This window comes from Formica exsecta, unplaced genomic scaffold (genome assembly GCF_003651465.1).
Source record: "Formica exsecta isolate Colony F162 unplaced genomic scaffold, ASM365146v1 scaffold194, whole genome shotgun sequence".
Taxonomy (NCBI): domain Eukaryota; kingdom Metazoa; phylum Arthropoda; class Insecta; order Hymenoptera; family Formicidae; genus Formica; species Formica exsecta.
In genome coordinates, this window is record NW_021849240.1 from 999366 (window position 1) to 1013358 (window position 13993).

The 13993-nt window shown below is 34.2% G+C and overlaps 3 protein-coding genes across 3 annotated transcripts in view; 2 read left to right on the forward strand and 1 right to left on the reverse strand.

Annotated features, from left to right (window-relative positions):
• Positions 1-147: 147 nt before the first annotated feature.
• Positions 148-4614, forward strand: LOC115234137 (amyloid protein-binding protein 2). Its single transcript, XM_029804916.1, has 9 exons — positions 148-363; positions 763-876; positions 998-1248; positions 1342-1521; positions 1605-1860; positions 1944-2068; positions 2152-2431; positions 2533-2698; positions 2799-4614. Exons 1-9 carry the CDS (start codon positions 220-222, stop codon positions 3026-3028), a joined length of 1746 nt encoding a protein of 581 aa, XP_029660776.1. The 5' UTR covers positions 148-219; the 3' UTR covers positions 3029-4614.
• A 3028-nt stretch (positions 4615-7642) lies between these two features.
• LOC115234135 (rab GTPase-binding effector protein 1-like) lies at positions 7643-11385 on the reverse strand. Its single transcript, XM_029804914.1, is given in 9 exon segments — positions 7643-8610; positions 8686-8796; positions 8958-9177; positions 9275-9556; positions 9690-10186; positions 10371-10804; positions 10889-10996; positions 11266-11334; positions 11337-11385. Coding segments are annotated over 9 exon segments (1938 nt in total). The 3' UTR covers positions 7643-8442.
• A 1403-nt stretch (positions 11386-12788) lies between these two features.
• Positions 12789-13993, forward strand: part of LOC115234134 (zinc finger FYVE domain-containing protein 1-like) — a 3608-nt gene continuing 2403 nt past the window's right edge. Inside the window, exons 1-2 of the mRNA XM_029804913.1 lie at positions 12789-13329; positions 13475-13979. Of these exons, the coding sequence (XP_029660773.1) occupies positions 13501-13979 (479 nt within the window). The 5' untranslated portion in view covers positions 12789-13329; positions 13475-13500. The remainder of the gene's footprint in view (positions 13330-13474; positions 13980-13993) is intronic.

The following is a 13993-nucleotide window of genomic DNA, read 5'->3' on the forward strand; positions in this document are numbered from 1 at the left end:
GAAAAAAAAATATATTAAAATTCCATGTATGCGCTTTAAAAGTATCAAACATTGCGCTAATTCGAAAACAGCAGTGCGACATCTCTGACCATGCGAGACACGTGCGCGTGCGCTCGGTAGGCAAAGACGTGTCCCGTAAGATTACACATACGTCCTGTCACATGCACGCATGCATATAGCGAAATTGTGTTGGTAATTAATCAAAGGCCGTTCACGAAAATGGCCGATGGAAGCGAGTCACGGTTGTTTTCCTCCAAGAGCCTGTACGAATTGTGCGTGTCCGCGGTGGCGGACAGGTTTCGGAGTTACAAACCGCATCTCGCCGACCTGCCCAAGAACGTGCGGTTCGATCTCTATTATCAGGTAAACATCAAGCTGTCAGCGGGACAGCGACGGCCACCGACCCACCGTACGTCCAGTATGTACATACAATCGTCATCGTGCGCACGATGTGGTTTGTTTTTACATGCCTCGTTCTCTCCGAGGGAATGACGATTTTTCATTTCGAAATCTCGAAGTCGCGTGTGTTTATCTACGCTGGTGATCGATTCGCGACGCGCGATCACTTACCGTTTGCGTTACGAATCATCCTCGTGCTCAGCTGTTGACTTTGATTTGACGTTTGCGACGCGTGCAAGACGTGTTTGCGGGGAATGCGATTTCTAAAAAAAAAGGAGAATTCCGTTTCATCTCATAATCGATCGACTTATCGCCGCTCGTTGTCCCTCGCGTTGTTTCTGATGGATTCGATCTGTGTTTCAGCTGTACAGAGAGAGGAGATTATGCATATTGGGAGCGGAATTGAGCGATCTGGAGACTTTCTCCAAGATGCTCAAGGTCACCAATCGTCGAATACACCTTCTACAAATCTTTCAGGTGATTTTGATCGTATCAGACCACCGATTTTCAAGAATAATCGCTATCTGTCATGTATTTTTTTATATTTTTTCTCTAAAGGAGATATTTTATTTGTTTATGTTTTTTTCCGGTTTTGAAGGCTCCGATGTATCATGGAATAAGGGTGGGAAAGAATTTGGCCATCAGTTACAACGTGCACTGTTTTCAAGTAAGGGAGAATCCTGCTGCACAGGATAAGACTATAAATCTAGGCTTGAGACTTGGTGGATTTCTTAGTGATGCTGGCTGGTATTCGGAAAGCGAAGAAGTACTGTTGGCTTGCAAGGAATTGTGTATTGCCAACAATCAAACTCCTGAAGATTGGTGTAGAACATTAGATTGTTGTCACAAGTAAGAGAACAATTTTTTTTTTTATATTTTATATATATAGAAAGAGTATACTTTAAATAATATTTACAATTATTAAAATAATTATATCTTTAGGCTGTTACATGCACAAGCGGCATACTGTGCTTTTGATGGGGCTGCAGAGACTCATCAACTTGCCATAGAAATGATAGAACAATTAAAAAACGCGCAGTACAGTAACAGTAATCATGCTGCGCTCTTTGCAGAATTCAGTGTATTATTTTTCATACGCAGTGAATATGATCAAGCTTACAGGTACACTCTTAATTAACAGTATTTTTGTCTTGCGTAACTTTTATCTTTTTGACATTTTATATTGAAGCCTATTATTTTTTTAGGTGGAGCATAGAAGCCTTAAAGCACTTAAAACCGTCGCTTCCCGCACGGGTCATTATCGATGTTCTAAGACAAGCGGCGAAATCGTGCGTAGTTAAACGCGAGTTTCAGAAGGCTGGTTTACTGATTAGAGAAGCTGTTTATCTCGCTAGAGAGATTTTTGATACGGATCATCCAAAATATAGCGACGTTCTCATCGATTATGGATTCTACTTACTAAACTATGATAGCATCATCAATAGTGTATCCGTCTATAAGGTATTTATTTCTGAATACATCTTTCACGAATCTTCATCGTCGGAAATTTTTTGGAAAAATAAAACATTCTCGTCTTTTTCCAGACTGCGTTAGATATTAGACGAGCGATTTTCGGCAAGACTAATCTCCATGTCGCTTTGGCGCATGAAGACTTAGCTTATGCTCTCTATGTATACGAATATAGTTCTGGCAAGTTCGACGAAGCAAGGTAGTACTTAATTGGAATTACGTTTAATTTATATATTACATTTGATAATGCAATATTTATTTTTATTCAATTTTATTTTGCAGTGATCACGCTGGAATAGCTATAGATATTATGGAGAAACTCTTACCTCCCTATCATTTGATGCTCGCGAGTGCTAAACGAGTGAAGGCGCTTATCCTCGAAGAGATCGCTATAGATAACGCATCTACGCCGTTGTCTGAACAAAACCTGTTACTCAAATCTGAATGTCTTCATTTATCCGCTTTACATTTAGCCAAAACTGCATTTGGCGAGAGAAATGTACAAACGGCGAAGCATTATGGAAACCTGGGACGCTTGTATCAAAGTATGAGAAAGTTTGAGGTATTGTGATAATATATAAAGTATATTTATAAAATATAAAATATAAAGACGCACATGTATAGATATTTAATTATTTTGTTATTACATATTCAACATGCTAGGAAGCGGAAGCAATGCATCTGAAAGCGATTCGTATCAAAGAAGAGTTATTGGGTCCTGAAGACTACGAAGTAGGTTTGAGCATAGGGCATTTAGCTTCATTGTATAATTTCCACATGAACCGGTACAGAGACGCCGAGAAGCTTTATTATCGTAGCATTGCAATCAGTAAGTATAACTATATGTAATTTGAACCAACTTTTAAATGATTGGAATGCAAAATACTATGCATGATATTTTATGCAATGAATCATGTTTTGATCCACAGGTTTAAAGTTATTCGGGAAAAGTTACAGTGGCTTAGAATACGATTATCGAGGACTCTTACATGTGTACAATAAATTAGATGAATACGAGAAAATATTGGAATACACAGATACATTAAATCATTGGAAGGAACTTAGAGACAAACACGCTCAATCTGAAGATCCACCAATCGATGTACAGAAACGTCCACAACCGATCGCAAACATAATCAATGTGTTCTTTTCTATGTGATATATCAATAAGTGTGTCTAATTCAAATCTTATGTCATTGTATGTCATCGAGCGAATTGTTGGTCTTTGTTGCGTTTATAAGACATTGGGCCAAAGTAGAAATTACTCACATTAGGGCGATTTATCACTGATCTGATCGTACGATTAAATTAACTGTCTGTCTCGTGTCGATATTTTATAATACACATGCATATAGTCAATATCGCATTAAGAACAGTTATTATCAACATGATATTAAACTTAATTAATACAATGTTGAAAAAATTGTTAATTTATGTAAATTCGTTTGTGTAAATTATTTGTATTAATGACGTCATCGCGACATGGGTTTTATTTTATTATGAGTTTAATTATCTCTGGCTTCAAATTAGATTCAGTTTATCTAAGTTTATTTCAATGTATTGGAGATTCTTGCGCATCAAAATATGTACATCCTTTTTAGACATTTTATATATATATACGTATATATATCATTTTAATATAAATTTTTCAATCTATTATAATCTTATTCATATGTCTTTATGCATATGTATATATACAGAGAGTCCCACGGAAATCTGACATAGCAAAAAGATTTGAAATATGAGGAAAAAAAGATATAAGGCAAAGTTAAATGGTTTTAGCTGCTCTAACTTTGTGCATCACTATTATGCATTTATGTGCATGCATGTAGCTGCAAAGTGCAATCGTATCATTTTTTTAAAATGGAACTCCATGTTTTTTAAACATATTTGACACAGATTTTCGTTCTTTATAAAAAAATATTAGGATATTTATGCCGGATATTAATTTAGGAGTTATTTTAATTTTAACGTTGCAAAATAGTTCTACTAATGCAATGTTTATCTTCTAAAGATTAATGTTCAAAAGACCATTCTTTAATCTGGATACAAAAATTTACTCGATCCCTAAGCGATCTACCAACCTTTCAAGCATTTTACTGGTAACTTGTTGACATGCTTGGATCCTTTGTTTCAATTTATTTGGAGAAAATTCTTAGTAATAAACTTAATTTTTTAAATAAAATCCAGTAGAGTTGTTCTAAGGAATTACTGAATAGCAAATTAATAATGTAATAAAAAAACATAAATATAAGAATAAGATGTTTAAAGTATGACAATAAGTCATTTATGTTAATTTGATTGAAAAATTTATATTAAATTGAAGCATATATATATATATGTGTGTGTGTGTGTGTGTGTATGTGTATATATATATTACACTTTAAATTTGCTATTTTTGTTGATAATTCTATTTTTCAAAAGTTTTTTTTACTCAGGTTTTTCATATAAAATATTTTTTTGTTACGCTCGCTTACAGAACGCATTTATAATTTGTTCAACTCATTGCTTATTTCAAGATTACAATAATTGTAAATTTTCATACATTGCATAAATCTTAAATAACAATGATAATCAACACATACATGCGCTTATGTTAATTGTAACAATGTAATTAAAAAGATAAGTATTAAAGTTCTTAAAATTCTTGATAAACAATTTGGTGAACGAATGTTTTGTTGTTTGAAATGTTACTTTCTTTGTAAAATTTGATATATGAATTTAAAAATATACACATCCTACATATATATTCTATAATTTTTGTATCAAACATATTTTGTTCCTAAATATCATAATATAAATAAAGATTGGACGCGCACGTTTTTCGAATTATATTGGTGTACAACTTTGCTTCCGCCGTTTTTTTTCCGAAATTCGGGGCTTTATTGTAAAAAACTGGTTATACATTTATGATTCAAAGTATTGTCCATCGCTGGCCACTACTTTCTCCCATCTTTCGGGAAGCGTACGAATCCCGCGTTAAAAAAACTGGTCATCTTTTGAAGCGATCCAAGAATCGATCCAATTTCTTACTTCTTCATAAGACCAGAAGTGCTGGTCAACCAGGCCGTGTGCCATTGATCGAAACAAGTGATAGTCAGAGGCAGCAACGTCTGGAGAATACGGCGGGTGGGGTAGGACTTCCCATTTCAACGTTTCCAAGTATGTCTTGACCACTTTCGCAACATGGGGTCGAGCATTGTCATGCTGCAAAATCACTTTATCGTGTCTCTCGTTGTATTGCGGCCGATTGTCTTTTAATGCTCGGCTCAAACGCATTAACTGCGTTCGATAACGATCGCCTGTGATTGTTTCAGTCGGTTTTAACAGCTCATAATACACTACGCCGAGCTGGTCCCACCAAATACAGAGCATAACCTTGGAGCCGTGAATATTCGGTTTGGCCGTCGACGTGGAAGCATGGCCGGGATATCCCCATGATTTTCTGCGCTTAGGGTTATCGTAACGAACCTATTTTTTGTCCCCAGTCACAATGCGATGCAGAAACCCCTTCCGTCTTTGCCTTTCAAGCAACTATTCACAAGCAAACAAACGCCGTTCAACATCTCTCGGTTTCAACTCGTACGGCACCCAATTTCCTTGCTTCTGAATCATTCCCATGTCTTTAAGGCGTTTTGAAATTGCTTGTTGAGTCACTCCCAATGATCGTGCCAATTCTTCTTGACTTTGACTCGAGTCTTCATTAAGTAATGCCTCCAATTCTGCATCTTCGAAAACCTTCTCTCTTCCACCGCTATGCCGGTCTTCGACGTGAAAATCACCGTTCTTGAAGGGTTGAAACCACTCACGACACGTTCTTTTACTAATAGCGGCCTCACCATAAGTATTTGAGAACATTCGATGAGCCTCAGCCGCAGGTTTCTTCATATTGAAGCAGAAAATTAAAACCTCCCGCAAATGACGAGAATTTGGCTCGTAAACTGACATTTTCAATCGAGAATAACTTTATGATGCAGACACAAATCGACTAATGTTTCTATGGGGTTATGTTGACAGATGCCCAAGTTTATTGCATGACTATGATCTATTTATTTCGACCACTACTTACCGCTAAAGCCATCTATAGGAAAACGGCGGAAGCAAAATTGTACACCTAATATAAAGATATCTTGAAATAAAGAATTTTCTTCGAATTTACGTCAATTAAAGTCTACAAGTACTTTTGCAGATTTATATTATGTTGAAAATTCACTGAGACACTTTAGATAAGTTTTGAATATTTGTGTAAACTCTTACATAATTAGATAGAGCATAGTATAAAGATGCTCCGAGATGTTCAGTGATAAAATATACATATGAGTATAAGAGGCGCAGTTGCGTAATTTGCTTAGTACTATACAAATTCAGATTATTTTCTCAGCATTATGCGCCTCAGGCTTCTACTTATATGTTGTCAGTAATTATAATTAGAGTTAGCAATGACTCGATTATTTCATGCATTAAAGAGAAACAAATATACGAATAAAATCAAATATACTAGAAAAATTTTCTCTACGAATAGTTAAAAAAGATAATTCTCTATAAAATGCACAGAAATAGAGTGAAAATTTTCATCGTACATACATCACATATATGATATAAATTATATAGTTATTACTTACCGATACTGTCTACTGTATTAATAGAAGTTTCTTCGCGTAATACATTTCTCGGATTCTGTATCGATTAGTAGTTTGATATTTGACATAAATAAATTTTCTTTGTAAAAGAATAGACAGAATTTTATCAAATAGCATTATGCATATTCATTGGATTTGTATTTTGATGCTTTTTACATAATTATGAAAGAAAGTTATACAACATTATTTCAAGAGGTGAAGAGACGATTGAGACTTTATACTAAAAAAAATTTGTTAAGTCCTTTTAACTTTCATAATTAATGCCACATTTGATGCCTATTATATATAATTCTTTCCTTATAATTCTTTTTTGTCAAACTATTGGAAGTGTTTCTAAAATCGTGGCGATTGTTATAAGTAACTCTGCACATATTATTTTAATAAAGATTTTCAATCTGTTAATCTCATATTTATATATATATATTTTATATTTTACGCAATTCGCTATTTGTAGATAAGTTTCTATTTTAAAAAGAGTTGCTTAGGTTTCTCATATAAAACATCTTTCATTTATACTTGTTTACCGAATGCATATATAATTTTTTCAATTCGTTGTTTAGTTTGAAAGATTACAATATTTGTAGATTTTCATGCATATCTTGAAATAATAAATATATACATGCACCTATTTGTTAATGACAATATAATTAAAAAGATAGATATATTAAAGCTCTTGAAACTCTCGATGAACAATTCGGTGAGCAAATATTTTTTGTCATTTGAAATGTTACTTCCTTATTTTGTCAAAAATTCTTTCTTTATATCTAAAATTTAAAAATATCCTATATATACATCTTATATTTCTTTATATATCAAATATTATGCCCTCCTAAGTATAATAAATATTATTAATTAAAAACTATATGGACACGCGCGTGTCCTCGGATTAATTGGATATCTCGAAAACAAGAATTCTTCGAGTTTGCACAGAAAATTATCTACAAGTACTTTTTTTCAAACTTGAATTATGTCAATCTTGAAAATCTTCAGGCACATTTGGTACATATCAAGTGATGAGACGATACCGCTCATCCATTGTAAATTTATAATTAGACAAAAATGATAAAAGTTTTCCGATATTCAATGGGTAACAACAATACGATACAAATAATAGAATTAGTACAAATTTAAGATGCATTTGATATCATGTAATTTATTTAACAACATTGTACTCAAATTTAGATTGAGTTACGAGCATCTAAATAGATGTGCAAATGGACCTTAGGTTCTCACAGGACCTATAGTATCGTCAGTGAAATTATTTAATTAGTTAACAATCATAAAGTAACAAGTTAAATAATAATTTGTAAATACTATTTTGCAATTATTATTTCATCAATTATTAAATTCATTTTATATACTTTCATATATTATAAATTTACAAATTTGATTGTTTGTTATATTAGAGGAAGAAAAACAAATTTACACATAAAATTAAGTATAATAAAATTAGTAAAATCAGAACAATTTTCTATGTCAAAAAAAGAGAAAATTCTGTAAAATAAAATATAGTTATCTATTTCGGGGAAAGACTTGCCAATTATATAAATGTCTGAGATATCTAGAATTAAAATAAATACAAACTAATATAATATATAAATACTCACGATATTTTTCTGGATAACTCACATACATTCAAAAGCTTTAATTTGTTTAAATTACAGTAACTATTTCGATAGTACATAACTTTTTATATTTACACGATATTTGCTGTATCACTTCGGTTCTCAGGTAATAGGAATTTCTTATCTAAACCCCATATTTTTACACTATGAACCTTTCTAACTCTCTATAAAAACAGAAGAGAGTTATTGTTAGGCGGTATTTAATAATCAGTACATTCTTGAGACATCAATTTCAGTGAGTACTAAATTACCAGACTGATATTGCACGTCTCGTTGAACGACGTTAAAATCCCGTAGTTTTAGAACATTTAGTCAGGTGTATGCGGAGCTTCTTGACTGAAGTATGGTGCAGTATCTTGCACTAATAAAGTATGACAAACATCACAGACTCTGGATGGTCTTTGTTGCGGTCCGCTATTCACGACGTGCGAGAGGCAAGATTGGCAAAATATATGGCCACAGTGACGGCAATGCATCTACGAATGACGTAAAATCTCCTCAATTCCATTATACAGAATATTAAGCGACGCTATCTAATTTCTATAATGTACCTTCTTCCTTGTGACTGAAAATGTTGTATGACAAGTAGGACATTCTTCAACATCCTCTTCATGTTGCCATCTTACTTCGCTACCTGCCTGTCTAATCCTTTCCAGTTGTACCTGTGTGTCAAAATAATACATTGTATTACTTATACTTGAAGTCTCTCTTTCTCCATTTTACATATATAACAGAGTTTACAACTAAAAAAATAGCTTATTACAAATTCTTCTTCGTCAATTTTGAATGCCTCTCATTTCTCTGTTTACATTATTTTTTTTACCTGCAATGACTGTGATAATCTCACAAAGTCTTTTTGCACTGCCTCACTAGTATCCAGTTCTTGCTGTAGACTCTTAACTCTCTGTTGTAGTTCAGTTACAGCCGATTCTGCGTCTTTCTTCTCTTTCTCGGTTTCCTGTAGCTGTTTTTCTAACTGATCAAGTTTCTTTTCTCTATCAGCAAGTATACGATGATCTCTTATGTATTTATCTAATTGCACTCTACAAATCATTCGCCGCAATAAAGTTTTATACCGATGATTGTAATATTAAGTAATTGTAATCAATACTTTTATCGTTGTTCAATAGAGAATCTCACCTTAATCCACTTATTTCATTCTTTAACATAGAATTATCTTGTTCTTTAACTCTACTCTCCTGCTCCATTTGTTCTCTCAGAAGAGTGACTTCGTATCGCAGTGTTCCTTCCTTCTCTTGTGCCACTTCTTGAGCTACTTTGGCTGTAATTAAATCTTCGCGCATTCTTAAAAGGCTAAATTGCAATTCCTCAACAGTATTTGGCATGTTGATACTTTCACTTTGAAGCTGTTGCGAATGTTTGCTTTGTTTACCCACCAGATTCTCATTTTCTGCTTGAAGTCTGTAAATATGCAATTAGATTTCGAATAAAGCTTTATCAATAGTATATACTTATTTTTATAGATCTTAATTTAGTTATAAAATATCACTAAACATAACATAAAATTAAATTGATCACAAAAAAATTGTCTTACGCAGTGAGATGTCTCTGTACTTCTTCTCTACCTCGTGTCAATTTACAAAGCTCCTCTGTTACACTCCTCTGAACTTGGTCGAAAGTTTTCTTTAACTCTAATAAATTTTGTTGCGTCGTCTGCGAGGTAACCGTGAGCTCTGCAACTTTGATTTTGTGCTCCTCCTTCTTCTCATTCCACTTTTCTTCCATTTCTTTTCGAAATTCAACTTCCTTAGCTAAATCCTCCCTTTGAGCTTGTAGCATACGTTGAGAATCTAACAACTGCGTCTCCAAATCCATGGCAGTCGCTTCTACTTTGACTAATTGTGCTTCATAGTTTGCACACATATCACATGATGGCTCAAAGGAACCAGGCTCCTGCTGCCGTCTTTTTAATAAAATGTCTTTAGATTTTTGCAGTTCATCGTCGGTTGATCTTAATTTTTCTTTTAAAGCTTTTATTTCTTCTTCAAGTGGTACAACCAACGAACGTAAAACCTCTGCATCTTCTTGTGCCTAAAAAATCACACAATTTTTATTTATCTTAATGTATGATACAATCATTATTATTCCTAAAAATGTAGGTGATAATCTTGGTATATAATGCAGTATATTTCTTTGTATGATATGTGTAAATTTTATTATATGAAAAGGATTTAATGTTTCATGCTGTTTTAGATTTACGTACATATTTTTTTACCTTCCGCATGCTTTCTTCTAAATTATCAGGACCTAGGGATAAAGAATCTGCACCTAACTGTGAAGCTACTTTTCTAGCTAATGTTTTAGTTACTGTAGACAATGAGATTTGTGGTCCATCCGTTGGCGGATCGCGCGGCAATTGCGTTTTCAATAGCGCATTTTCTTCTTGAAGCTTGGAAAAAGCTAATTGTAACTTGGATACTTCACTGACAAGTTGCTTCCTTGAACAAGAAGATTCTTCCACTGTTTCATGAATAACCTGTTGTAAAGATGCTATCTCTTCTTCAGCTTTTCTCTTCTCCACCAATATATCATTTTGTATCTTAAGATCTGCAACGACTAGTTGACTTTTAGTTTCGTCCAGTTCATTTTTTAGTCTTAGATTCTCCTTTTGCAGGCCTGTGTTCTCTTCTAATCTTCGTTTTAATTCCTCTACAAAATTCATCGATTGCAATTTTCAGCATAATTATTGCAAAACTGTTTGTTCAGTACTTAAGTTGTATGTGCGCTACATACCTTCTTTTTGAAGGAACAATTCCTTCATTTTGGCTCTTTGTACATTAAATTCCTCTCGCATTTTAATATTTTCCGACTCCAATTTATGGATCTTCGCCTGTAGATCCTCTAAATCATAACAGATAATTCTCTTAATGATATTAATCGTGTCTTAAAAGATCTGATTATTAACAAACGAATAGTAATATCGCGAAATCTTCATTAAACTAATGCAATCCCTTTTTCTCGCATACCAAACAATAATGTAGCGCGTTTAAATTTTCTGTCTCTATACTTTTTTTGCACATGAGCGAGACGTACCGTTAATTGAGACAACAAAATCTAAACAAGGGGACAGGGGACAAACAAATCCAAACAAAAGCAATCGCGTGACCTACCATCTCCGTTCGCTTTGACCGTTTGATTTTGGTCCTGGTGCTCCATCGTTCGATCACTCAGCACCGGGTAGACGCAATCTTGTTAGGATAGGTCACTGCCGTGAATTCGTCGGGAAGCATATCTCGGAATTCCGCCGGGATGACTGGTGATCCTTCAACGACGGCGCCGACATGCCGCTGAGGAACCGGATTCGTCGAGAATTCTACTGGCTCATCAACGACACTTGTCACGTTACCGAGCACACGAGCCTAATGCCAAGACGTAACGGAATCCGGGAATTACGTTTCGTCGAATTCACGCGTGCGAAAAAATTGCGAAGCAAAATCAACCTCGCCCGATTTCACAATTCGTTCTAGCGATGTATCACACAAAGTGATTGTATCGCTTATAATCGGTAGACTTGTTCCTTTCAACTTTCAAGTTGCACTTTCGTTAGTCGCGATCCTCCGTCCTCTTCTCTTCGAGGCGCGAATACAGTACACTCGTCTTCCTTTAGACACCAGAAACGCGAAAAAGTGCAGAATGGATCTCGACATTAGCATCTCGATCGATTAATATCGATCATCCGAATCGACTCTTGCTATACAAAATGCTGAATAATAACGCGTGTTGCAAACGTCGCACACTCATCCGCAGGTTTGACAATACATTTTGTTTCTTCTCCTTTTCTAAAGTCTATCTTTATATAGATATGTATCTACTTTATTTTGTGTAAATGATAAAAAAATACAATTACACAAATTGGACTATTCAAAACACTTGCAAAAATCAACCAATCAATCAATCAAGCACGAAGATTAAAGATTGGATGTGAATAAAATCAGAATAAAAGGAACAGAAATTTCTTTATCCTGATTGGTCAAATTTCAATCTTCAATACACGAATTATATCTCATTCGAATGCTTCTTACTAATAATCACAATATGGCGTAGCCAATCAGATTTGTCACCTCATCTTTTCTATCCCGGGTATTTTTTCCCTCACCCTAAAAGCCATTGCACGTGAAAAAATTTTAGTCGTAATCGTAAGGCCGTACGCAAATCAACCAATCACAGTTAATATTCTTATTACGTTATTAGAATACTTGATTGTGATTGGTCAATTTGCTTACGGTCATACGATTACGACTAAAACTTTTTCACGTGCAATGGCCTTTACCCTTTTATGAGTAATCTTACAATAAAGTCAGTTATTTTCTTACCTCCATATAGTGTATTTGGATTTACAGCATCGTACATATACGTGTATGTATCCGTCTATCATATATATTTATAAATTATTTTGCACTTTATGTAGATAAGATTGCATGAATTTCCAATATCTTTCGTTGTCGAGATAATCGCATCTCATCGTATATTCCATTATTCTATAAGTTTGCAATCTGCCTTCTTTCTCTCCTTTACACAATTTCAAATTATTTGTAATTGTGTATAATTTGGGACGCAATAAACTATAGTAATAAACTATATATAGTGAATCATGATTTTTTTTTTAAATCCAATTCGATTATCTTGCTTCAAAAAATATATCTTTTATTGAATATTTAGATATTTTCAGTAATAGATATAATATTAGTAATATAGAGAAATTCTAAATAACATCATTCTTTTTCTTCAAGTGAAAATATTCTAATTCGTACGATTTTCGAGCACACCCCATATAGCCGAGTAATGTATTATATATCTTGTTCTTCGTATGTACAAAACATAGACAATTTTTCCGGGAAAAACGCTTTAATGCGACTATTGCGATCGACGATATATTTCGGGAGCGCTTCGCGTTTCAAAATTGACCGTCAATGCGTGTCGCGTCGTCGCTCTTAGTTTTTCAATCGGATGATTCGATGTTGACGAGATCCAAATCTGGCGATTCTGATATACAATTCTATAATGGCGACGTGACCATCATGCGCCGATTTTCCTGAGTCACGATTCAAAATTTCCGTGAATTCTTCGCGAATCTTTCACGAGTTTAGGTTACACTATATTAATGCACCTGCTCGTCGTTCCTAGCGACGATGCTTGGTGCTTGCTGAATTATCGAGTCTAGTGCATACATGCAGGTAAGAGAGAAAGAGCATCGTTTATTTACGTCGTATTTGCGCGATCGTGTATATTTCGTTTTATTTCGATTTTAACCAATTTTATTTATCATGAAGATGTTACTGCAACGAGGCTAACGGATTCAAGCTTTAATTTATTTTCAAGGGACAATTTTTGTTTATACGAGCATCATGAATACATTGTGGAAAACCTGGCAACCCATCAAGAAAGAACCGACAGCTCCCGCTATAATGAAGAGTTTAGACAACAGTTTAGATGATTTTGATAAGCTGCCTGAATTTAATCCCAAGCTATTTTTTGTAGACAAAAACTCCCTGATGGACTCTTGCATGAAATGTCACAATAATAATAACAAGAGTTTCTTGTTATTGGATGGACGAGAAAATCTGCAAGTCTCCGATGCTGAAGAGTTCCTGAAAAAATTGAGTTGTATCAAAGAGAACACTAAAGTGAAAGTGGTTTCAATATTTGGAAATACAGGTGACGGAAAAAGTCACACCATGAATCAAGTATTTTTTAAGGGTGAGGAAGTATTTCAAACATCAAACGAACAGGATTGTTGTACATTAGGCGTTTGGGCGGCGTTTGATCCGATTCTGAATGTTATTTGTTTGGATACAGAAGGTTTACAAGGTACAATACATCCTGTGTTATTATTCAAGC

Excerpts from the sequence above, each read along its gene's own strand:
- LOC115234137 (XM_029804916.1), top strand. The coding sequence starts at position 220 with ATGGCCGATGGAAGCGAGTCACGGTTGTTTTCCTCCAAGAGCCTGTAC. Across the intron at positions 364-762 it reads GGTTCGATCTCTATTATCAG|CTGTACAGAGAGAGGAGATT; the intron begins GTAAACATCAAG and ends TCTGTGTTTCAG. Across the intron at positions 2,069-2,151 it reads GGCAAGTTCGACGAAGCAAG|TGATCACGCTGGAATAGCTA; the intron begins GTAGTACTTAAT and ends TTTATTTTGCAG.